The sequence below is a fragment of the Spodoptera frugiperda genome, chromosome 12 (assembly GCF_023101765.2).
Source record: "Spodoptera frugiperda isolate SF20-4 chromosome 12, AGI-APGP_CSIRO_Sfru_2.0, whole genome shotgun sequence".
NCBI lineage: Eukaryota > Metazoa > Arthropoda > Insecta > Lepidoptera > Noctuidae > Spodoptera > Spodoptera frugiperda.
Window position 1 is genome coordinate 7,109,941 of NC_064223.1, and position 25,796 is coordinate 7,135,736.

Consider the following 25,796-nt stretch of genomic DNA (forward strand, 5'->3'; position numbering starts at 1 on the left):
AGTGATCTTATCCATAAGAGAAGAAATGTTTGCACAGCAAAAAACACTTAAAAAGCTGATAATGATGATGAAGTTGACAGTTCTTTTTTATTAGGAAAAAAACTTGTTTTGATACAGTTTCAGCATCTTACTGACGGACTTGGTAGGTAGGTACCTAAATAGATATTTCCTTTTTATCGAGGTATGAAAGGGAAGTATCAGGAAATAATCCAAACAAAAAGTTGAGAATACAAGAGCTAGCAAAAACTAAATATTATTATTAAAGTACACCGCTAGATGGCACTACCATCGCCTCTGAATGAGACTGAGCTTTGAATAAGAATTTATTCAAATCGTAAATGTATAAGCTTATTTTACTGTAGTAAACTATTAGGATAATTTTTTAATTACAACTATTTAAGTACTCAGGGTTAATATTCAATCTGGCAATGACGAGTAATCAATTATTTTTATTATAATCTGTCTACACTTTTTTTATTAATCTGGCATCCCTGCCGGGTGTGTGAGCGACGTACGAATTGTGTATCTGTAATTTACTTAATTTTAAGTGTAAACAATGAGTTTTGTAAATTGTTTAGTCGTGCGATATTGAAAATATTCCTAATCTCATTGCCAATGTCGTAATTTAGGAGTTTTATACGATTTTTATATTGATGTGAGGTTCTCGTGCTTTGTCTTCGTGTGTGACAATATACTCAAAATGGCGCATCAACTGGCACCGTCTGTAAATTGTTCATTGGACGACATTGACCTCAGCGCACTAAAGGTAAACTTTTAAAGTAAACTATTGCTATTATTTACCAATCCTGAATATCCAGAAGGCAGGGGATCCCTCAACTTCCAGAAAAAAGTAATCAAAGGGCAATGATCTCACAGGGCGTGAATCATAAGTGAAGGTTTACTTGAAATGGCATAATATACTTTTTATGCTATTTCACTTAATTTATGTATTATTTCAGGATCCTGCTGGTATATTTGAACTCATTGAAGTTGTCGGAAATGGCACTTATGGACAAGTATACAAGGTATGTAATATACCAATAGCAATTTAGTTACAAACTATACTCGTATACATATAATTGAATCTATCAGTAAATTGATTGCTTTTATGAACTTATCCTCGGCCTGCTTACACGTTGTAACACACATATGACACGGTGCTAGTAAAAATTAACTAACTTAATAGGCTCCAATGAAAGCATTACAATTAAAGAGTACTGTCTATTAATGTCAATGAACTTCATTAGTTCCCATCAGTGGGCTCCCATTTTAAATTTTTGTACCTATTTAAATGTTTGTGTTAATGCCTCAAATCACAGTGAATATGAAAATTATTTGTAATGATGATGTTTATTTTGATGATGAGTAATAATATTTCTTAGTAGAAACCAATTGGTTTGGTATATTTATCAGAAAGTGACTGAAGTTTTAAGTATTATCTCAGGATACCACAGTGATTCATGTTTACATGTAGAAACATGGCCCAAAACAAGCTGGTCTTAGTTGACCACCATTTTAAAACAGATTATTCTTCACTTATTGATTACTTAATACATAAAATCTGTACCTATGAAACAACCAGTATGCAGTATAATAACACAAGTACCTATACATGCTTTAGTTACTACAAGTACATAGAAGGCAATTAATCAATACTTAGTACACTAGTACATTTTTAATGAGACTGTATTTACACAATAAAGGCTCATTGTATTGTAGGATTCAACTCTAGCAAAGTAACTATGTAATCAGTCATTTCACATGAATAATGTCATTTATTTAGGCCAGGCAACTGTTGACTTGCAACAGTAACTATGATTAGATTATTATCACCCAGTCATTATGCTAATATGTGAACATTTTATCTTCTGTAATTAATTGCTGTGATTATTGTACAAATTAACACCAACTACTGTATACAATATTAAGTTACTTCTAACTTGTGAAATGTAACAACTTTGTAATATACTTATAGCTTATTATTGTTTTCTCTTATTTACCTATTAAAATGCAGGAAAGTATTGTTCAGAATAATAGGTATTCAATAATTGTATGAGGATAATATGTTACCATCTTGTAGGATACATAGTAGTGTATGTGATAAATCACAAATTGTTTATATAGGACAAGAACAAAACTACAAAATCTAATAATAAGTAACATAGAAAATATATAAGATATTTCGAATTACTGCTAACAATCTAACATGATTCAAATTTAAATGAATTATTCCTCTTCTAATTGAATTAGATATGCATTATAATTTCTTATAGTAGTTTTACATTTTTATTTATACTCCAATTAGAAAACATCATAGGCAGTACTCCAAAAAAGAACCATTCAATATTGAAGTCAATACTTAAACAGAGCTAAACCTCATTCAAATTTTCATCAGTAGACCATTAGTTAGAACCAATAGTAAACACTTGTTTAGTCAATGTACATATATTATTTGGTATCAGTTACAAAATGATATGGTAAAATTGTAGGGTCGTCACACAAAAACAGGACAACTTGCAGCCATCAAAGTTATGGATGTCACACAAGATGAGGAGGAAGAGATAAAGCTAGAGATAAATGTGTTGAAAAAGTACTCAAATCACCGCAACATTGCCACATATTATGGAGCTTTTATCAAAAAGAGCCCTCCTGGGAAGGATGACCAACTATGGTTGGTTATGGAATATTGTGGAGCTGGTATGTGTCACTGTTCTTGCATTACTTATTATCTTATACAATACTTTTCATTGATTTCACATGTTTATGTAAACATCATATCAATTGGTTTCTTTTGTTTATTATAGGATCTGTAACAGATTTAGTAAAGTCTACTAAAGGTCAATCATTAAAAGAAGAGTGGATTTCATACATTTGTAGAGAAATTCTCAGAGGTCTCAGTTATTTACACTCTAATAAAGTGATTCATCGTGACATCAAGGGACAAAATGTGCTGCTAACAGACAATGCTGAAGTTAAACTTGGTATGTATCTTTAAAATGGGTACATGTGACTCTTTCAAATGTAGTTTTAATAAATATATAATGTCTTCTTACTTTTGTTCCCCCAAGGGTTTAGATGCAGGATGTGTACATATTCAAATTCAAATTATAAAGAAATACAAAAAATAAATATTGATTAATAGGTTACTCTTGGGATTTCTAAGACCTATTTCTTATAAGTCACAATATTTTTATTAATTAACACTTGGTTATCAAAAATATGAATTCTTATAAGTATGGGCATCATAATATTATGTTGTTATTATATAATTTTTGTCTGCAGTGGATTTCGGTGTGTCGGCGCAGTTGGATAGAACTATAGGTAGAAGAAACACATTTATTGGAACACCCTACTGGATGGCGCCCGAAGTCATTGCATGCGATGAAAACCCCGACGCTACTTACGATAATCGTTCTGACCTTTGGTCGCTCGGTATTACTGCCCTTGAGATGGCGGAGAGTCAACCGCCCCTTTGTGATCTTCACCCAATGAGAGCTCTTTTCCTCATTCCAAGGTAAGGAGCCGCACTCTACTTTTCAAACAAGTTAATGTTTTTTATGTAAAAGCAACATTTGATTTCAGAAATCCGCCACCTCGTCTCAAGTCCAAGAAATGGGCTAAAAAATTTCATAGTTTCATTGAGACCGTGTTGGTAAAGGATTACCATCAGCGGCCGTATACGGAACAACTTCTGAAACATGCATTTATAAGGTAAAATTTTATTTTAAATTAAAATGAATTTAAAAAATTTCCAGATTTTATTACTCATAGCTATGTTTAGAAAGCTGTTGCTGCACTCTAATGAATATTAATGAATTGCTTATTTAAATTATTTATAGAGACCAACCTACTGAGAGGCAAGTGAGGATACAACTCAAAGATCATATAGACAGATGTAAGAAGCGAAAGCAGGACAACTCAGTACGTGAGGACTACAAGTACTCGGGTTCGGAAGGAGAGGAAGAAGAAAACGCTGTCGCCGGTGAACCATCGTCCATCGTCCATAACGCAGCTGCTCACCAAGGCGGGGACACTCTCCGTCGGAACTTCCAACAAATCCAGGAAGGACCGAGGTTAGTCTTCTTTCATACCCAATGTGTTTTAGCCTTTTAACACTGTTGTGACTCTATTAATATTACAAACCAGACCTGCCGAAGCGCCTCAGCCGCAACCGCCGCCGAAACGAAACAGCAAGCGTGAGGAACGTGAAGAAATCCCAGGTAATAATAACTTTCTAACTGTACTTAGACACTTTTTGTATTAACCATGTGACATTCAATAACACTGCTATTTGTTGCTACTGCAGAGCCTGGCCCACCTGCAAGGCCTTCTATTCCGCAAAGACTGATTGTTGTACCAGATCCTCAGGCACAACAGCCTAATAGATATAGGTAATTATTTACAATTCATACTATGATATTTGAAACGAAACATTGACTGCAAAGTTCATTTGGATTAACACAAAATCGTCAAATTATCAATTACGTATTTCATTTCCAGGCCTCTACCACCAACACCAAAGTCGTCCGGGTCTTCTAACAGCTCGGGCTCCAATAATGGCACGCCGCCGGCCAGCGGACCGCAGCCCCCACAGCGCGGCTCTCACCACATGTTCAAACCCATGGTGCGTGTCATGTACACCTAATATAATTATCGTATTTCGGAAAATATGTTTTGATACTAATGTGAAATCTCAACAAAACACTTGATTTCATTAAGTCCTTGAGTGTCTCAACAAAAATAGACTCAATGTAGATGAAGTTATTTTTCATAGATATTTAATCCGCCTGATGAATGATAAGAGAGTGTGCCTCTCACAATCAACCCCTAGATAAATACAAAACTATCTTTACCTGTATCACTCCATATTTCCGAGTAGTAGTAAAGACTTATGTATCTTGCTAAATATTGTATGTAATTGTATGTTACTTTAATTTTATTAGCTTTTTGTTTTTATTTTCATGTCACGCTGTTAACTTTCTTTGCACATCCGATTTAATCTACAACTTCAGCTTCCACCGCGAAGGCCAGAGGTAGGTTCTTTGAGTTGCGTTTATTATTATGATGATTACATTGCTTTGATATTGTTAGTGATGACATTGTTTGAAATACAATTTACAACTCAACAGGACTTGGACAAGCTAGCTGCGCAACTTAATGAGCTTGGCGTCGTGTCTGGAAATGAACCACCAAATAGACCACCTCGTGCTCCCACCAATGGTCAAGGTATATACTTATTGCTCAACATTTATGTTTTTTACGTAGAAGATGTTTTTCTTTATTATCTTTTATAAGTTAACAAACAAATATACAGATGAAACCACTCAGTGGATTATTGTACCTAATATCATATATGTTATAAAAGAAAATAGTCTCAAACAATATTGCATTGTTGGCATAGGACCACCCGTCGAAAGAAACCAGCCAGAACCAGCATTTGAGGACTCCGATAGCGATTCGGACGCCGAAGAGAGCGGCGGACGAGTCCGCAATGATGGTACTCTTCTCGCCAGCGATCCGCCAAAACCCCTGTAAGTAAACTAGGAAGCCAACAATATTTTGTTAAAAATGCTGATTATTTTATGGGATATACTAACGAATGTCAATATTTTGTTGTAATTTTTTTTGCAATTTATTTTCTTGGACCACTTTTCTGTTACTCCCCTCCTATCCTTTTCGGTTATGTTTGGCCTGTCAGTCCCGAGTTCTGTTACAGGCCAGGTCTGAGCGCGGTGTCGGAGGACGGCGGCGGCGGGGCGGGGGGCGGCGCGCCCACTCGCCCACTGCCGCCCACTCCCGACGACGACGACACTCACGGCGACCGCACTCTCGTTATGAAGAGGGTAAGTCCTGTCAACTGCTTCAATACCACATTTTATATAATGCTGCCAGAATCGCGCCATACTATCATTTTATACTACTTTACATATATTACAGTATTAGAAGGTGAACCTCGATCCATGGCCCTCTTTCTTTATTCATACAAGTAAAACATAGTCAGTGCTTAAGATATTTAATAATATGCATACCGAATTGCTGAATCTGTTAACATATTAATTAAATCACCAAATGTTTCTACGGAATATTTTCACCAGATGCAATGAAATGGATGATTGTCAATAAAATAAAACTGTTCCTTTTTTATTTGTTATTTACATTTTCTCACAAACAACAAAGTAATGAAAGACTGTACATAATTTAGTTCAGTTCGAAGTAAATGATTGTATTAGCTGTTTCATTACAACTGGGAGAATGTGTGTGAGCATTTGTGCTACTTTGTGTGTTGCTTTATAAAAAATAGCATCTGACAGAATGGGGCCCCATGTGAAAGAGAAGGACTGTGTTGTATTGGATTTATATTTCATGAATGGTTTTCACGCCAAAGTAAGATCAGTGAGCATAAATTATTGCTAATACGTTTTTCTTTGTATGTTTCTTGGTTCTTATAACTTATTTGTACTTTTTATATCGGACATGTTTGACAAACATCAGAGAGAGAATAACGAAAATGACAAAAGGCAGTCAGACGTCGATGAAGCAGTATTACTGAAGGATTGGGATTTTGCCCGATTCTTTCCATCAAAAAGTTCTGAAAAAGAGGAAAAACATGACCCTCCGAAGGAGTCGGACCAAAAGAGAGCTCAACTGCAACGTCAGTCACGATTAGAAATGGAGGACGCGTGGTCTAAATATAAGGCTATAGCTACTCCTCCTTCGCGACACAAGCAGTTATTCCAGAAACCCACCGAAAAGACTACCCAAGATAAATTAGCCGATATCTTGAAGTATAAAAAGGAGGCTGAATCAGATGTTAACTCTCCAAACCGTTTCTTCCGCGGTTTCAGAAGAGAAAACTCTGACCTTTTCCCACTACCTAGTACACGTCACTCCGCTATATACTTTCCGAAGCATGAAAGCCCAGCAGGAGCTAACAAACAACTTCGATCCAGTGGAATTTTTAACAACTCTCGTAAACAAGTTATGAAATCGTCGGCTGGAGAACCTATCTTAACAGATTTTATAAAAACTAACGATAGTTTAAAAATGTCCGCTCAAAGCGATGCTAGAAAGAGTGAAAAAAAGAGAACACCTGATAGAAAATTGGCAGCTAGTAACCCCATCGATGCACTCAAGAATGTTGCGGCACTGATCCGACAAGACAGCGAAAGTAATGGGCCAAGTCGACAGAGCAGCGTAAATAGTGATTCTCCAGCAACGAGTATCTGTTTCACGAGTAGTGCATCTTTTGAAAAAGCCGGCACTCCCGACCTTACAGCCAATACTCACGAGAGTAAACTGGTTTCTGAAAATGTCAATGAAACCAATATGGTGAAACCGCGCAGAGAAAAGACTGAATCTGATATAGTTTTCCGGAGAAATTCTCAGTATAACCGGCATACAGAGCTTATGGCAAGTTGTGGGCAGGAAGCGGTACTCGCTCAGGACCAGGTAAATTGCTCCCTGCTCAGGATAGTTTGATTAATAATCTATACTTACATTTTGGTATGAGGGTTTGGTTTTCTAACATGGTTTTCACTAACATGTACTTGATATTATATGGACGCTTTTACATGATTTGTATGTTTTGTATTTAGTTGGTAGTGGTTTATAACAATGATTGCCTAATTGTATGGGAATGGTATACAGCTCTTGTTTGTTAAAACTTCACACTAAAATAGAAATCTATCTGATTTATCATAATAGGATACTAAATTGGTCGTAGGAATTGCTCACACGTCTTACATTTTGGCGTGATCATTTTCTTCTAGTTGTTATAATCGTGTTAGTTCGGATTCTGTTTGGGAAGACAAGGTACAATTATTTAGCAAGTAAGGGTATTTAACAATGTAGAAACTTAAAAAGTCTTTAGAAATAACAATCTCTTAAAAGCTTCGTCACCTAACATGTGTCTCACCTGAGAATGAATGCAACTCATCCGTGTTAACTAACCTATTCTCTCTTTGTTCATTGTCTTACCGCGATACCGTCTTCCTGCCACGAAATCAACAATTATAAAATATATGCAATACGTACTTATGCCATCAACACTTGAAAATTAACAATTTAGGAATGCTGCCTAACGACATGTCACAGAAGCTGGCAAGAAACAATCATCAACTTGTGAATGTGTTTTACTACTGCATGTTTGGCTGCCGTTGTATGTCGAGCTCTGTTATTGTCCAATTTATTAATATCGCTATTCATAAACATACGTTTGAGATAAGTCTATAGTAACATAAGGTTATTTGTGTGATTTTATGAATATGTTTTTTATTGTATCATTTTCGATATAATGACAGTTTGCTAAAGTTACTTTACTTTGAAAAGACAAGATTATTGTGTGTATTTAATGGAATGTAACTTTCGATTTACAGACTATGATAACGATAGTCTTTTTTTTATTAGAAGGATAATATTAACGAAACAGAATGGACATGTTCCAGAATGTAGTTTAATATCATAATGGGTGTAGGGTCGTTCGAGTGGTGCCAACGAAGGAAGTGGATCTCGAACTAGCTCCGTTCTTCCCGACCTGCTGAGTCAGGCTGGCCAGCCGACTACTCCGCCGCGTCATGACAAGTCTACTAGTGAAGAGGTATGTTCGTGTTTATTTTTAATTACTCTTATGCCTTCATACCCATCAAACGACATTATATGGTACATTAAATTGAAATTAATTCAAATGCAATTAAATTTAATGAAAATAATTCATAATGTGCATATTTTTATTATACAGTTAACTTTAATTCAAGACAGAGGTAGCCCCGGTTTGCTTTGTGTTCCACTGGTGGCTATTGTCATTACATAACTAGATTTTACTCACCACATAGATAGTACTATGTGAAATTTAATTTATTATTATTTTTTGCGTGGCATTCACCATACACGTGCTTAAAGGGTTAATATACAGTGGGAATTCTAGTAACATACCATGATGTATTCATCATTTAAATAAAACTAAGGTGCTTCCAACGCTAGCTGCTTCATAATATACGTACATGTATGTAAAATGTATTCTCCATACTTTCATTTGCAATGTATCCGTAACCATTATTGCAAAGACAGATAAACCAATAAAACAAAATATGATTGCTGCCCTAATAAGAATAACAAGTACGTCCGTGTCGTGTTCGATAACAACGAGTATTAACATTGGAGTGTAAAGCTGTACGTTGGAAGCTCCTGTTCCGGATCATGTGTGTGGTGTCTCAAGCTTTTGGTTTATCGTATTAATGTGATAATGGTTGTCAATCATGCAAACTCCCTGGAGCCACTGCGCGACCGGTTTGCAGACACCTGTTACCACTGCGTAAGTACGAAACGAATTGATGCAAGAGAAAATGCTTAAGGTTCTCATAGATTGTTGTTTGTTGAAAGTTAGACTTGTATCTCACTTCTTCCTTGTATTTATGCATTTTCTAGATACGCTTTCATTATGTACGAAATGTTTGGTTGATCATCGAATGCAGATCGATACATTTAATAAAGCTTTCTACAGTAGTCCAAACTACTTACTGGCTGCCTAATAACAGTTGTAACAACAGCAGAGGTCTTTCGGGTTATTAATGGATTTCTATACAACTCGTCATTTGCGGTTACTATTCATTATTGTTTTTGGTTTAAATATAATTCGCACAGTGACTAAACAAGGAATGTTTTTATCAAAAATAAAAAATAGGTTTAAGTTTGCAGAAATATCGGCATTATTGCAACCAAATTATAATTCAGATTTGTGCAAGTGATTTTGATCACGTATTCATCAAAATGACCGACATGCACAGCGATTCATGCCTGCTGCAATTTCATGTCCATTATCACATTTTATGTTATAGTCATGAATGTAGATAATAGCCATCAAGCTAATAACTTTCCAACTGTATTTGAAATGATAACTAATCAATGGGAAATGGACTTATTCAACTAACCATCACTTATTTATTTACGTGGTTAATGCTGCGGCTGATTGTGCTGCAAACAGTATTAATGACATCTACGTTAGAATTCATAAAGTAATATTTGTTATTTTTTCTGTTCCAGTATAGGCAAGCCATAGCTGGAGGCACGCCTCTTTCCCATCATCATCACCATCCACCTCCATCCTCGGTCCAATCTACGCCGTCCAAATCGTTCGTGGTGGGCGCAGCGTCTCCTCATCCCTTACAACATTCCCCTTCAAACTCGTCGGTGGGCTCCCAACAACAGTTCCTTCCTTTACAACAGAAGCAGCGTTCGTTCCTCACTTTCGGATTCGGTGCGGGCTCGACCGGGAGCGGCGGCACCGGAGGCTCCGGTGGCAACGCTTCACGGCGCGAGAGCCACGTTAACGTTAATGTCACGCCGACGGGACACGACCTGTCGTCCGACACGCCCGAAATACGTAAATATAAGAAGAGGTTCAATTCGGAAATCCTTTGTGCAGCACTCTGGGGTAAGGGAATACTTTACATTCTTTATTAATTTGTCGCGTGATCCTTCTCTCTGAATATATGTCTTACTCTAGTATTTACTTTACAGGAGTTAATTTACTTATTGGTACTGAAAACGGTTTGATGTTGTTAGACCGTTCAGGGCAAGGAAAAGTTTATCAGTTGATCTCACGACGCCGCTTCCAACAAATGGAAGTGTTAGAAGGACAGAATATTCTTGTGACTGTATCTGGAAAGAAAAATCGCGTACGTGTCTACTATCTCAGTTGGCTAAAATCCAAAATCCTGCGCACTGATGGACTTAGTGACGTAAGTAATCTCTGTTATTTTTCTATTACTGAACAAAACACCCAGTACATACCTATTATGCTAGTCTAGGCCAAACTAACAGAATAGCTTTGCAAGAAATCCTTAGCGGGACTTCTGGTTTCTTGGACTCTTGGTTTTATTAGACACTAGCTTCTGCCAGCGGCTTCTCCCGCATTGCAACATATCTAGTAACACCCTATTACTATTTATATTTTTAATGTTCTCAATTTACACTTCTACAATTTTATATGTAGTGTAGATTTCGATTTAGAAGTTATCAGTAACATCTTGTCTTACCATTTCGCCGATTATTGCCATATTTCTATTGCTAATTAAACATGTTTAATCTACTAAGAAAACCTATTCAATATATAGAAAAGTATTATTTGAAAACTTAAAACACGACACTTACTAATCTAAATGTTTAAATTGCAGCAAGCAGAACGAAGAAATGGATGGATTAATGTTGGTGAACTGCAGGGTGCAGTTCACTTCCGTATTGTCAAGTACGAAAGGATCAAGTTCCTTGTTATAGCCCTGAAGGACTCTATTGAGATCTATGCTTGGGCGCCAAAACCATATCACAAATTCATGGCCTTTAAAAACTTCGGAGATCTGCAGCATAGGTGTGTAGATATGTATTATATTAGAAAGTACTTTATATGATTTAAGTTGTTTTCTATCAAATGTTCACACTTGATCTATTAATTATCAATTATAATATATTTTCATTTTCTTATTTTCAGACCGCTTTTAGTTGATTTGACTATAGAAGACAGCACAAGACTGAAAGTAATTTATGGTTCGGCAGATGGCTTCCATGCTGTTGATTTAGATACTGCCACAGTCTACGATATTTATATCCCAAAGCATGTAAGTAAATCATTTTATTCAAGTCATACCACCTTGTTTTATTTTCCAGTTTGTTTACACAGCCAAGAAGTTCTAGGACTAGCTTTTAGGATTACTACTCAGACTATACAATCACATAAAATTTTGCATTCCAGACTTAGCAAAAAAAAAAGCTAACGCCAGTATACTTCAGCCAGCAATTTTATAATTATGATTGTATTTACAGACACAAGGAGCTATTGTGCCACATTGCATTGTACCCCTTCCAAACTCCAACGGCGTACAGTTGCTGCTATGCTATGATAATGAAGGAGTTTATGTGAACACATATGGACGAGTAAGCAAGAATATTGTTCTCCAGGTTTGTATTGTTACATCATTCGTGCTGTTGCTACGGGTATTTTAATTAAATTTTAATTGATGTATATTGGTCTTTTTCCAGTGGGGTGAAATGCCAACATCGGTAGCCTACATAGGCACAGGACAAATCATGGGTTGGGGCAATAAAGCTATTGAGATTCGTTCAGTAGAAACTGGTCATCTTGACGGCGTGTTTATGCACAAGAAAGCACAACGACTCAAATTCTTATGTGAACGAAATGATAAAGTGTTCTTCTCTTCCGCCAAAGGTGGTTCCTCTTGTCAGATTTACTTCATGACGCTCAACAAACCCGGCATGGCCAACTGGTAGTGCAGGGACGCGGCCGGCGCCGAGTGCGCCGCTCATCTGTGATTGTAACCGCACGGCGTCCCTCATTAAGTGCATGCCCGTACTGTACAAGATAATGCCAGTAGATTAGTCAATATTACAAAATCATGTGCTTTGGCCACTCGAAATTCAAAGACTTGTGATAGTGACAGAAATTAGTATATGTGCTCAAAAGACAATCCACAAAATAATATTACATTCAAGTATTCGAGGACCTTCTTAGTAAATGTGGCATTTTGTACTGATGAAGATAATTTTCATTACAAGCTATTAAGGAATATATATTATTAAGCAATAACCTCTAGGATAAATGTTTTGATATTGACAATTATGCGTAAGTAAGTTAATGTGCTTAGGTTTTATATTATGTTGCAATTGATAATTTCTAAAAGAAAATGTAATTGAAATCAACTATTAATTCATATATGCCATATTGTTTATAATGTTAAGATAGTTGGGTGATGATTATAATTAATTGGTTACATAATTATTTTTATGATATTAACAAAGAAGAAATGCCATGTTTGACAGGTTATAAATTATTATAACAAACATTAAACACAACACAATTAGAATTAATGTAAAATTACTCTTCAATTTACATTTGTAAGATTCATTCACTTAACAAATTGGCATTTAGTCAAGTCACTTTGTATCATAATTATCACACCAAACTACATTTTTATTAATGGATAAATCCTAAAAATTTGGTAATATTTATTATTTATTTGTTATGTACTATATTATTTACATGTATAAAGATATAACTGTGCATATTGAAAATATATATTTGACGACTTTTATTTTAAATCCTTAGCCCAATAAAATATGAAAAAACTTATGTAAAGTAATTTTATTGTCATTCAATCTCACAACAGGAGCTGCTAAACTAAACACCTCTCTTTAATTGTTGGCATCAGTCCAGGCCCAGCTCACTGCTAGAGACATATTTATAATTTTTCTTCTGCAAGTGCAGCAATAATCATGTCCCAGTCTACTATTACGAACGAAACTGATTTATCTGCCAGTCTGCAGAGTATCGTAAAGGCTCTCGACCCGCACTTTTGGCAGTATGTACATACTGGTATCGTCGTAGGTACGATATTGTATCGTGAGAATATTTGACGAGCGTACGATAGTGCGTCGTGTACGAGTCATAAGATGTGCAGAGGTGAGGTACTGTCCCCTGGAGTAATTTGTTTTTTTATTAAAAATCTATACTAATATTATAAAGCTGAAGAGTTTGTTTGTTTGTTTGAACGCGCTAAAGTCAAAGCCAAATAGCAAAAAACTGAACCCTTATAGATTCGTCATGTCTGTCTGTCAGTCAGTCCGTCCGTCCGTCCGTCCGTCCGTCCTTATGTCACAGCCATTCATTTCCGAAACTGTTGGGCCTACATAGTTGAAACTTTGTAGGTTGATGTATTTCGATAACCGCTATTCGAATTTTGAATAAAAAATAATAAATTTGAAAATTAAAGGGGGTCACTCCATACCTAGAACTGATTAAAAAAAAAAATTTTTCGTCTATCATATCCGTGATGGGTGTCTATGGATAGCCGGATAGGTCTTTAAAAAAGACATTAAGGTTCCTATAAAACCATTTTTGTCAAAATCAATCGTTTGAAAGTTAGACGCTTCCAAAGTGGAAAAATTAGTGTCCCCCCCCCCCTCTAACTTTTAAAATAAGAGAGTGAGAAAACTAAAAATAATATAATATGCTTTAGATTTCAATAAAAACTACCAACGAAAATTGGTTTAAACGAGTTATTATAACTTTGTCGTTCATAGAAACACTATGTAAAACCAAGTTATTTTATAACTTTTATATTACGTCATCTAATTGCTGTTACGGAACCCTTCATGGGCGAGTCCGACTCGCACTTGGCCTGTTTTTTTATTTTATTCTTCGAGGAATAGTTGAATTGGTGTATTCTTTCAAGTTGGTACTGCTGTCACCTTGTGAGTACCTAAGGATAAAAAAATTACACAAGAGCTGCTGACGAGCTAACAACTTATGAACTAGATTTCATTAGCCAACACCATTTGGGGATCATATCCACCTGTTCTTTAAATAATTTGATGTTTTAGTGAGATTATGGCTATCTTAATATAACAAATGGTAACTTTCATTTGAATAAAAATAACTCTGTTATTAATTGTACTCATAATTTATTTAATAAAATATAATTACGAAGGAATCAATTTCGAACTCGATAAACCCTCTGTTTCTTTAGATGATAGAGGAACTAACATCAACCCAGGAACAGGTTTCTGCATTTCCAGATCTCTTAGATTGTTAACTTTAACTTTGAGGTCACTTCGCAGCTTGTTTATATCAATGGTGAGTTGTTTTTGATCATTCTCTAACAATAACCTTGTGTCATCTAGGTTATGTTTTACCAAAACAGATCCTACAGTCACCCAGCATTTCTTCTGAGAGGATTTGGACAAGTCTCGTAAAGCTTCACGGTTGTGATTTCTTCTCTTGTCAAGCATAACAATTTCATGTCTATCTGATAAAATTTCATTCGCTAATTTCTCCACCGATATCAAGTGCTCCAACATTTTATCTTCATTCTGCATCATTGTTACTTTTACAAAATATACTTAATATTATTAATGTAAATCCTAGGTGGCCTTTCACTTCATGCTAAATTGTATTTGAGTTGTACCCGATAATATCATTTAATAAATGTTTGGGTAGAAGTTTGTTATTGTAATGTTTTGGGAATATTAAAAATTCATCGCAATATTATAATTTTAGTGTTTGATTCTATTTGCTATTTCTATAAAATGCTACAAGCAGTATATATTATTTATATTTAATAATATAGGTACTTATTTGAAGCACGTCCACTTAGTTTTTTATTTCTTTCAATTTTCAAGTTGATTTACTATTTTACTTGTTGAAAATAAATATCGCATGATTTGACAGTTACAAACTTTTAACCAAAGAGAAAAGTATAATAAGCCAAAGAGCATAGAGGACAAAATAAAATGGGCAGACCATTCACAATAGTATGATGATCATGGTAAAGACGGAAACAATAGTGAATAAAGTGACGTGCCACAATCACGCACAGTCGAGTCGGTTGCCTGATGCCTATCTGTATTTACCATTTGGATGATCTCTCTCTCATTCTCTCTAATCGTAATAATTGTATGAAACTAATAGGCTTTTAGTTAGAGATAGGTAGGTGAGTATTTATCTATTTTAACTGGAGTATTTATCCAAAAAAAATGTTAATGTATACAACTCTAGAACTAGAATAGATAAGTTGCCCATCTCTACTGTTGGCGCGCTACGACACACCGTGTTAATCTACGTGGCAGAAATCCACCATAGACTAACATTTAGCAGATTTTTTGCAAAGCTGAAGTGGAATATTGTCTGTGATCTGTGAATTTAGAACGGAAATCTGCCTTGGCGGACGGAAGTCGCAATCCGCCATTTTGATTACGCTCAACGCTTCAAATTCAAGTCACTCAAGCATTTGCAATTTGCAAGTCAAAAATTAATGGCCGCCGGTACCGACGCTATTCGAGCGACTCTTTGAGTCGCGTTTTGCCATTTGAGTACAATAGTTAATAACTTTAGGTTCCATTTACTGCCGTTTTCTGTGTTACCGTAAATTGTCAATTTAGATTTAAGAATATGGATGGGCCGCCAAACCGAGGCTTTCGCGGTGGTGGCCGTGGAGGACCACCGGGTCTAAATCAAAGAGGAAGAGGTGGATTTGATATGCGTGGACGGTAAGTCATTACATATTTTCAATATGAGAGAGTGGTGTTTTTTTAGTAACATTGACAATTTTAAGGTTATGTGGTGATTTTATTGAATTGTATGAATTTTCTTTTAAGTATTATGAATAATCGACCGGTGACTGATTTTAGAGGCGGTCCAGGGATGCGAGGTAGAGGTGGTCCTCCACGAGGCCTTCCTTTCCGTGGCGGACCGCGCGGTTTCCGAGGCGGTCCCATGCGAGGTGGCGGCGGCGACAGAGGTGGCCGTTTTCCTCCAGGACCACAGGGCCCAGGCCCACACCCAGTTCCCACAATTGAATCACGTGGAGCACCGCCTCAACGTAAGGCTATTACCTAATCATTTTAATTTTAAAGAATTAATAAACAAATATTGGTATAACATAACCACATTTTAAATTAAAGTTGAATTTGTATACTTAACAATACTGATGAATTTGAATGCATATAACTCTTGCATGGTCTAGCCAGAAGGTACTAATTTTATGTTAATACTTAGTTCATTATGATGCCTTTTCCAATGGAAATTAAATTAATCCTGTGTTCGGGTCAGATAGGTAGGTTCATTTCAATTCGACTAGGTAGTGTTTACGCCATAATCGTAAGTCCACTTAAACTAGTGTACAATTTAGTAACAAGCACTTCAGCATTCAAAAAGGCATAAGGCCTTTTATGACCTGAAGACACAAATTACTCTCCTTAAGTTAGCAAACAACCAATAAGTTTTTTTATGACCAGGTGGAGGATTCAATAACAGAGGTGGCCCTGGTGCCATGAGAGGCAGAGGAGGTAGAGGCCGTGGAGATTTTGGTCAACGAGGTGACAGGGGTGGTGGTCGGGGTGGTATGCCAATGAGAGGTAAATTATTTGGCAAATGTCTAGTTTTTGTTGATAAAGAGTAACAGATAATTTAAAACTGTAGTTATATTTAAAACTGTTATTTTATACTAAATATAAGTCTTCTGTGATCATAATACAATATTATTTGTTCACATAGGACGAGGTGGACGCGGCGGTCATGGGATGCCACCAGGTGGCCCTCCTGGCGGCCCAGGTGGTCCACACCCAGGTCCAGGCCCTGTAGGTCCGCGTCCTGCACCTCCCCATGTTGCTGTGTCTGCACCGCCTATGCAACCACAGCCAGCACAACCCTTCAAGAGAGGTGGTGGTCCACCTCACGGTGGACCTGGAGGACCGGGTGGTCCACCGAAAAGGCCTAGGTAAGCATAATACTTAAAAAAGGGAAATAAAATTTATGCTGTTGATCAAAAGAATTTATTGTTATTTCAGCAATTACTAGTCCTTCATACTTATGATGAATTTCTTTTCAGATTTGATGGACCACGTGGTGGTGGACGTCCTCCTCCACAAAGTGGATATCAACAGGCTGCTCCTCCACACAATGCACCCCAACCAGCCAATGGCTATGGACCATCGTGAGTATAACAAACAATTACTGTATTATTTACAATTATATCTTAAGTTGCATATTTTTACATGATGATCCAGAAAACGATAGGAATGTGCCGTCTGAAACACAGCTGACGATTTTCTTTATACTGATGAACTAAATCAATCTTTGTACTTCAATTATCCATGTGATTTGGTCTATTAACTATGTAATTTTGTTACAGGCACACTGGTTATCAGCCTTACGAGCCACCAGCAGCTGATCCATATGCCCAACCATCATACAACACACCCAGGTAAGGAAACTTATGTAGTAATGTAATTAAAACAGCACAATAGAGTTAGGTTAATGATGTATAAAATGTCTTAAAAATGTCTCTCCAAAAGAAATATAATTAGTTCACAACAATGATGAAACAAATCTATAAGATAGGAATTGCCGTCTGATACACAAATGCAGATAATATAGATTCTGAGAAACTAGTGTCTATAACTGACAACAATAATTTCAATTAAGTCACAATATTCAAGCTGTCTTTTTTTAATTTTTTCTAGTTCATATCAAGGCAACAGTTACTCGACACCAGCCCCAGCACAACCAAGTTCTGGTTATAATTCCAGTAGCTATGGCTCAGGTTATGGATACTCAACAGGCGGCCAAGGTGGTTATGAAAATGAGGGTGCATACAGGTTAGTTCACTAATTTTAATCAGTTTTTAATATATGCTTTTGTCTTATGTGTTTCTTATGAAAAGGGTTTATGGAGGTCTATTGACTTGGAACAAGAAGATGGTTTGCGGCCCTTCCATAAGCCTTATTACATAATAAGCAATACCAATAATGACATTGACTAATACTACAGTGGAGGTGGAGCTGGTGGAGCTGGTGACGCAGGATATGGTGGCGCTGAGCCTGCATATGGTGGGCAGGCACCTGCTTATGACTCTTATTCTCAGCCCTCTTACAACTCGTACCAACAACCACAACCGCAGTACAACAATAACTATGGTAAGTTTTTATAGTCCATACTAAGTTTGTGTATAGGCGCATATTATGCTACATTCTAGTCAGGGCTATATACCAAAAACAGGACATTGCAAATATTATTATCAATGAATAAACAATGTGACAAGAACCCATTATACATGAATTAACAGTACTTTCTTTAACAAATTCTTATTGGTCACTAAGGACAGGGTAAACAGCATCAAATTAGATCAAAAATTTATTGCTAAAATAAATAGGAGAAAATTGAATATTATTTTTCAGTCAAGTAAATATTTTGAAGACCTATTTTATTAATGATTTTAGCTAAATCTTATACATGAGTAAATGTAGAGAAGTAAACAAGGCTGCTGTAAATACTAGTTTGAGATTTTTAAAATATATTTATTTTTATGAATGAAATACCATTCTTGGTGACTGAACACTGATAACAAATAACAAACATGGTGACAAATATTTTCTTATTTTCTAGTATCTACTCAGATTTCAGCAATTTTAATGAACAGAAATTTTCTATGGTTGTCAAAATTAATTTTACTTAATAAAAATGTTACTGAACTAAAATACAATAGATATATTTTTAACAACAGTCTGGTATGGTGATAATTTAGCTCTGCTTTATCAATATCTAATTTAAGGACTAAAGGACATATTAAACTTACTGAATTTTATTTGCACAGCATCTTAAGTAATAATATTCATGTCCTTTAAAAAATTATTTAAATTCTGTCAGGTTAAGATACATTAAGAACCATGCTTAAGATCACAAAAGAGTAATAATCTCATCTGAAGTACAAAATTTTATTTTAAGTCACAGACTAAGGCTTATTTCAATAAAGGATTAAAGTTAATCCTGGAGGTAATTTCGAAAATATGAATATGAAGTAAACATAAGTTTACATTCCTATATCTACATCCATGAAGCTATTTACATATTTTTATGTAATGTGGCCTGTAGGTCTGTCTACAATTAATGGATAACTCCATGAAAAATTAAATCTTTTATGATATAAAAATCATAATGTGCTATGAATTTTAATATAATACAATACAATAACCTTATAATAAGTAGTAATAAATACTTTTGTGGATAAGTTTTGACGTCTATTATAATTGTTTGCATTACAGGCAGTTGGTGATCTGTTTGACTATACAGAATATCATTTACGTCTTTATGGTACACATTCAAAGTAAAGTATCTGGATCAAATTATTGAAGCTAATGGATGTACTACTAAACATTGCAGTTTTATTTATACATCATGTTTTAGTTAGGTGAGAGTTTGGACAGAATGATAAATATTATGTAAATGACTGAATGAGACCATTGAGAAGAGACAAAAAGTTGGCTGATTTCTTTTATACAATAATAATAATAAAATGAACTTGTTTCAATTTCATTACAATTATCTTATAATTTTTATTTATTATTAGGACTCATTATTTTGCCAAGCAATATTCATATTATGCAATACTAACTGTAGCAACTTCTTCTTTGGCTCATTTTTTTGTAACTGGTATGTTGAAGTACCATAATGTTTTTAGATTTAAGGACTCTATTCACAAATAAAATATGAACTAATATATACATGTGTATGCTTTATTTCAATATGGGCAAGTATATACTTGCAAAGCACCAACCAGTTGTAGATTTCAGTCACCATTACATACACAAACATTGTGCATATGCACTTGCCTCTGACAACCATTTAAGTAAGAATACATTATTTTTAAGATGATCCATGATGTGTAATATTCCATATGATTGGAATGTCTGAAATCATAATGCAATTACTATAAAGTGGTTAGTAAGTAACAGCTTAATTATTATTAATCATAAGCAGCTTACAAACTAATCTAATTGTTTTCATTTCAGTGTTTATGTTATAATATGTTTTTCTCAAGAACAAGACATAATTTATAAAAACAATGATTATTTAACTGTATAATTACAATAATAATATAAATATGAAATAGACTTTAAAGTTTAGTCTAGACAACGGAAATTGAGTAACAATTTTGCATTTAAAGTAAAAGCTATATGCATACATAAAGTGACAAGGTTCATTAATTAATAATAATAAGGTAATGAAAGATAAGAGTGACTAAAGAAGTTATAAATAATAAAAAAAAATCTATAAGTATTTTTCGTCTATAATTATACATCATTCTTAATGTTTATTTTTTAGTTATAAATAAATATATTTTTTATAATGATTGAAACATTGAATGGTGTTTTTACGTTTGATTACAAATTACTATTTTACTACTAGGAAATAATAGTACTAGGTATTTCATCTACAGCACGAGAGAACCTTATTTTCTCTATTGCCTACCGGTTTTGAAGATACATATTTAGAATACGAAATATTGCAATGCAATGTACAGGTAATATAATATTATTATTATTTATTAATTTTAAAATTTAGAAATAACAGGCCACTCATAGCTTGGTAAATTTTGTAAGTATGTAGATTTTGATATCTTTTGTAAAGGTGGAACCAACTTCATTGTTGTATTCCTGAGGAGGTTGTCTTAATCTGTAGTCATTTTAATAATTTTAGTATTAAAATATGTACGGTGCAAATACGGCAAGTACGGTAAAACAAAGTATCATCTACAAAGATTAATGAAAAACTCATTATTTACCACATGGCAAAATAATAGTCATGGTGGATAGTCACAATTGAAAATATTGGTAAAAGATGGTTGTTAATACTTGTTATGTATAAATAGGTAGGAGAATACTAATTTCACCATTTACTGATTGATTATAATATTATTATTTGAAATGCCACATATAGACAAAATAGTGGTAAAGTTTGGAAAGTAGGTACCTATTTATATAGTGATATTATTTAAAGCAGGCACGTCATTATAAAATTCCATGAAATAACATATATTTAAGTAGAATCAAAGTTTCTATAATACACAATAAGGATGAATACATGAGTCCGATAATAATATTAAAATTAAATAGCAAAATATTGCGTGGTTTTAGCAGATAGATATATTACTACGCGTACACTCCAAGTTCGCACTTGACGAAATTAATATTACGTATAATAAGAGAAACGGTAAACTATTATAGGCATAAAATTGACAAAATGTTCTCTCTGTCTGGTACACTCGTAAGAATTAATTAAAAAGCTACCTATATTACTTAGCAATTTCAATCCACATTTTAAATAGAATGACAATAGTGATTACATTTACTTAGCAAGCTAAAATAGGTTTTAGCAATAAAATGTAAATTGGAAGGCAGCCGCCAGTCTTATTAAAATATTGAAATTTAAGTACATATGTACCATTTAAATAAGTATTATGGTATAGTGCAATTTGGTGTGCATGCGTAGGTAATAAAAGCTAGTTTTAATTATGGAAATCAGATATTTTCTCTTCATAAAATAAGATGTAACTTAGTTTAATGTAGATTCGATTTTTGCTCCTATAAGAGTCCATCTTACCGTACATTAATATTTTTATGTAATTTCAGGATTTGGATGAAATGTATTGACACATTTGATCAATTGATATTGAATTAAACATTTTAATAATGTTGAAGAAACAACAGCTCACTGATTGAAGAAAAGTTATCTTCGAATTCAGGTAATTTCCATATAATTTTCTCTGATATTGTGGATGTCCTTGGGTGGCGCTGATCGCTTACCATCAAGTAATCCGTCTGCTCGTTTATCTCCTATCCCACAAAAAAGCATTACTGGCAAAATGACATAATATGTCATCACATTACTGGCAAAGTCACATATTATGTATTACGATTGAGTTTCTCCATTATATACCTTCTTGGGCAATGGGTAAGATTTACACAAGATATGACCAGTAGTTGTAAAATAAGCTTAAATATCAATATTGAACATAATTTTTATATTGTAACATTAAAATGTACAATTGTCCACAGATTGAGAGTTGCGGGTGATTCAAAAGAAGAAAGGGTGGCATTGAAAGTGACATTTACAACAATTATATTTTTACTATTATCTGCTCTTTTATTTAACCCTTAAATTGGCACTGTACTCCACTAATACCATAAACTTTAAAAAAATCTAATGACTCAAATATTTAAAAAAACCTAATTTTTTATATTAAATAAGTAGCAATAATTATCAATCTTGGTAGAAATTTATTGTAAATTGTGATGAAATCGAAAATATTTTGTCAAATTCAAAAATTTTTCGAAACGGTCTGGTGTCTCTGCGACCCGGGTAAGGTTTTTATTATTTTCTTTACTTTTTCGTTTGGGAGTTCTGGGTTTTTGGCTTTGAGGCACAAGGGGGCCTAACAAGTAACATAAAATATTCGATATTATTGCTCTAATTTACGTAATAACAATATTATAAGCTAGAATCAAAGTATGTACTCCGTGAATACCGTTGCCAGATCAGTACGAAATAGACTTTGGTATACACGAAGTACATTGCCAAATGCATAGTGTTAAACAATATGTATTTTATTTCTATATTTTATATATTATAATAACAAAAGTTGAGTTTTTTTTTTACGTTTGATGGGTTGACGTTTGGCTGCTATCTCGCCTGTTCGTACGTGATGATGCGGCCTACGATGGAGCACGTCTGCCCATAAGCAACCTATTCACTCGGGCTTTGAAGACACCCAGGTTATACCCATCAGGATACACAGATTCCGGCAAAGAATTTCACTCTCTAGCAGTTCGCATAAGGAAGCTTGAAATAAAGCGCTTGGTGCGAGTGGGTGGGATATCTACCATGAAGCGGTGGCGCTTCGCCGATTGTCTTGTGATTCGATGATTTAAAGGACTAGGGGGAATCAAGTTGTGCAATTCCACCTCGCACTCTCCGAAATAATCTTGCAGAGTATGAACGTGACTGATGACGTCAATTTCATACTAAATAATTTTTGTTTGTGATGATTTTTTTATAAATAAAGTAATAAATTAACAAAATGAGTATTAGTGATATATTGGCAATGTGCTACACGTAGTACAAACGTAGTTTACACTATAATTGGCAATGTACTCTCTGAAGTACACAGGTTTTCGCGAAAACTGTAATATACAGATTTTTTCCATAATTTTTTTCACTCCTCTGGGATCATAATAAATACAAAAATAACATTAAAATGACAAATTTAAGAAATAAAAGTGCTTGCCAGTTTAAGGGTTAAAATGTCGATTAGGGTTGCCTGATAAATATTTTACCTATAACCTTCTACATCGTCAACCTCCTATTTAGACTTACAAAGGAGATGGATCAAAATTGCTCCACGTTCTAAAACAACGAGACAAGAAATAATTAAAGATAATAATATATGGTATACTTCGGAACTTCATTTTTACACCTTCCTAAAAAAAACTGCTATGAAAATAGTTCAGGCGCTGTTAAGGTGCTCCCACACAGCGGTTATATAACAATGTGTAACAATAACATTTGTGTTTAAACAAATTATAACAGTGGTTGTAGAGTATGTTACATGCTGTTATAAATGTTACACAATGTTGTATAACGTTATATAACTGCTGTGTGGGAGCACCTTTATGAAAAATTCTTTTATATGAGTATTTATGGACCGATTTTAGAAATTCTTTAAATGTGCCCAAAAAATTTTTTTTTTTCAATTGAGGTAGCTTTTAATGTATTTTTTTTTGTTCAATTATAACGGTTAAGGTTATTTATATTATATATGGTACTATGTTTAACCCGTGGGTGCAAAGTTTGCATCAATACAAATAATTCAAGTCCAAACACGGGGTCGTTGCTGTAAATCCTTGTGGAGTACCCTCGACTGTCTCTCGGCTCATTGATCAGATCGACTGGAGACCTTTATGAAATTGGTTTAATTTTATTTTTTTAATATGTAACTATAGTGACTACTCAATTGTAGGTACCAAAGCTCTACAGTACAAACTCGCCCTCTAAGGTCTCGCTCTACGAGTCGCAGAGATCATGATAAAGTACCACTCTGTGACTCGAAACTATGTATAATATAGGAGAATTTTTTAAAAGTTCCCCTCGGTTTCTCTGGGATCCCAATATCAAATCATACAATACTTATAACCTATGAATAAAGATATAGGTAATCCTCAGTTATTAGAACAATATATATATATATATATATACAACGTGTAACAAAAAGGGGGTATACACATCAAGTGCACGGTTTCTAGATAACATAACAAACTATACGGGAAGAGTTTTTTAAACTCATGTTTGCATGGAACGAAGTTATGAATTTTTCCAATACATAAGATACATGAAATCCTACATTTGGAAATGAAATCATTACATCACTTGCAAGAAATCAGCTGATCGGTGTCAGTGCAAGTGCACTCAATGTACTTAAATAAAATCAAAATCCTTACTCCTGGTATTTCTTCGAATAAATGAAAAAAGGGTTCCGGATATTTATTTTTCGTAACATTTTTTTCTTCATAAAAATTGTTTTAAGAAGAAAGGTTTTCATAAAAAACAAAGAATATCTGGTCTTTACGTGATACAAAGAGATACCATTTTTTTGTTTTACTTGGATAAGATGGTCTCAAACAAATGAGTGAAGTAATCTACCTTTGCATGTTTTTCTCATTAAGACTAAACTAACTTGCTGAGCTTTTCGTGAACTTCTGTCAATCTCTGTCTCCTATCTCTCTGTTGTGGGTACCTCCTACTCTTAGGCCAGCCGTACACGGACGGCTTCAAGCAGTTATAACCGACTGCTTGAAGCCGCGACTGCGCGATGAACTATAGCCATTCATTCGCTGCCGTACACACGACTGCTCAAGCAGTCGCGACCGCTTCAAGCCGTCAACTGCACGATGAAATTCCATCGTGCCGTCGACCGCTCGCGAGCAGTTGCGAGGCATACACGGACTGCTCGAGCCGTTGACTGCTCTAGAGCAGTCGACAGCTCTCCGACTTCCCTCCCCCCGCCCTTTGCGGCCTCGCGGCGTCTGCTGAAAAAATCAAAAGAAAAATCAACTGCTCGAGCAGTCAACAACCGACGGGTCGAACAGTCGACGCCGACCGCTCGAGCGGTCCGTGTATGTCGCTCAGCCGCTAACTGCTCGAGCAGTCCGTGTACGGCCGCCCTTACCTATACTTTACCTAGTCTTAATGAGAAAACATGCAAAAGTACCAGGAACCCATAAGAAACGAGAATTGTTATTACATACATTGAAGACGTTACGAAAAAGGGTTTCATATCATAATATTGTGTTCAACTGAACCCTAAATATCAATTCTATGCAAGTTATGTGTGTCCTAGTACAAAAAACTCCCAGTGGGTTCCGTTCTTAAATAATTTTTTAATAAACGTTTTTACTTG

General features: G+C 34.9%; 3 protein-coding genes across 20 annotated transcripts; 2 read left to right on the plus strand and 1 right to left on the minus strand.

Moving 5' to 3' along the window:
• The first annotated feature begins 465 nt into the window (after nt 1-465).
• On the plus strand, nt 466-13,138 carry LOC118262253 (serine/threonine-protein kinase mig-15). 16 transcript variants are annotated; one of them, XM_050697397.1, is made up of 22 exons: nt 476-766; nt 960-1,025; nt 2,490-2,697; nt 2,805-2,981; nt 3,283-3,514; nt 3,583-3,711; nt 3,840-4,073; nt 4,147-4,220; nt 4,307-4,391; nt 4,501-4,624; nt 5,013-5,033; nt 5,130-5,226; nt 5,402-5,531; nt 5,699-5,843; nt 6,493-7,449; nt 8,474-8,596; nt 10,039-10,429; nt 10,516-10,736; nt 11,172-11,362; nt 11,483-11,609; nt 11,815-11,949; nt 12,031-13,138. In XM_050697397.1, the coding sequence occupies exons 1-22, from the start codon at nt 701-703 to the stop codon at nt 12,277-12,279; spliced, it is 4,182 nt and encodes a 1,393-aa protein (XP_050553354.1). In that variant the 5' UTR covers nt 476-700; the 3' UTR covers nt 12,280-13,138. The 16 variants fall into 16 exon arrangements, with proteins under 16 accessions (XP_050553367.1, XP_050553354.1, XP_050553353.1 ...); XM_050697396.1 differs by having other exon boundaries at nt 11,815-11,948; nt 12,018-13,138; XM_050697404.1 differs by having other exon boundaries at nt 10,222-10,429.
• A 1,311-nt stretch (nt 13,139-14,449) lies between these two features.
• Nucleotides 14,450-15,251, minus strand: LOC118262481 (p53 and DNA damage-regulated protein 1). Its single transcript, XM_035573881.2, has one exon. It carries the CDS (start codon nt 14,884-14,886, stop codon nt 14,488-14,490), a length of 399 nt encoding a protein of 132 aa, XP_035429774.1. The 5' UTR covers nt 14,887-15,251; the 3' UTR covers nt 14,450-14,487.
• A 462-nt stretch (nt 15,252-15,713) lies between these two features.
• On the plus strand, nt 15,714-22,477 carry LOC118262480 (serine/threonine-protein phosphatase 1 regulatory subunit 10). 3 transcript variants are annotated; one of them, XR_004782494.2, is made up of 10 exons: nt 15,728-16,053; nt 16,195-16,385; nt 16,801-16,920; nt 17,060-17,282; nt 17,394-17,498; nt 17,697-17,768; nt 18,028-18,162; nt 18,335-18,480; nt 21,973-22,085; nt 22,399-22,477. XR_004782494.2 is itself a non-coding variant. In XM_035573878.2 (9 exons), the coding sequence occupies exons 1-9, from the start codon at nt 15,956-15,958 to the stop codon at nt 19,614-19,616; spliced, it is 1,101 nt and encodes a 366-aa protein (XP_035429771.1). In that variant the 5' UTR covers nt 15,714-15,955; the 3' UTR covers nt 19,617-20,064. The 3 variants fall into 3 exon arrangements, 2 of the variants coding, with proteins under 2 accessions (XP_035429771.1, XP_035429773.1); XM_035573878.2 differs by lacking the exons at nt 21,973-22,085; nt 22,399-22,477 and adding an exon at nt 19,606-20,064 and having other exon boundaries at nt 15,714-16,053; XM_035573880.2 differs by lacking the exons at nt 16,801-16,920; nt 21,973-22,085; nt 22,399-22,477 and adding an exon at nt 19,606-20,064 and having other exon boundaries at nt 15,726-16,053.
• The last annotated feature ends 3,319 nt before the right edge of the window (nt 22,478-25,796 follow it).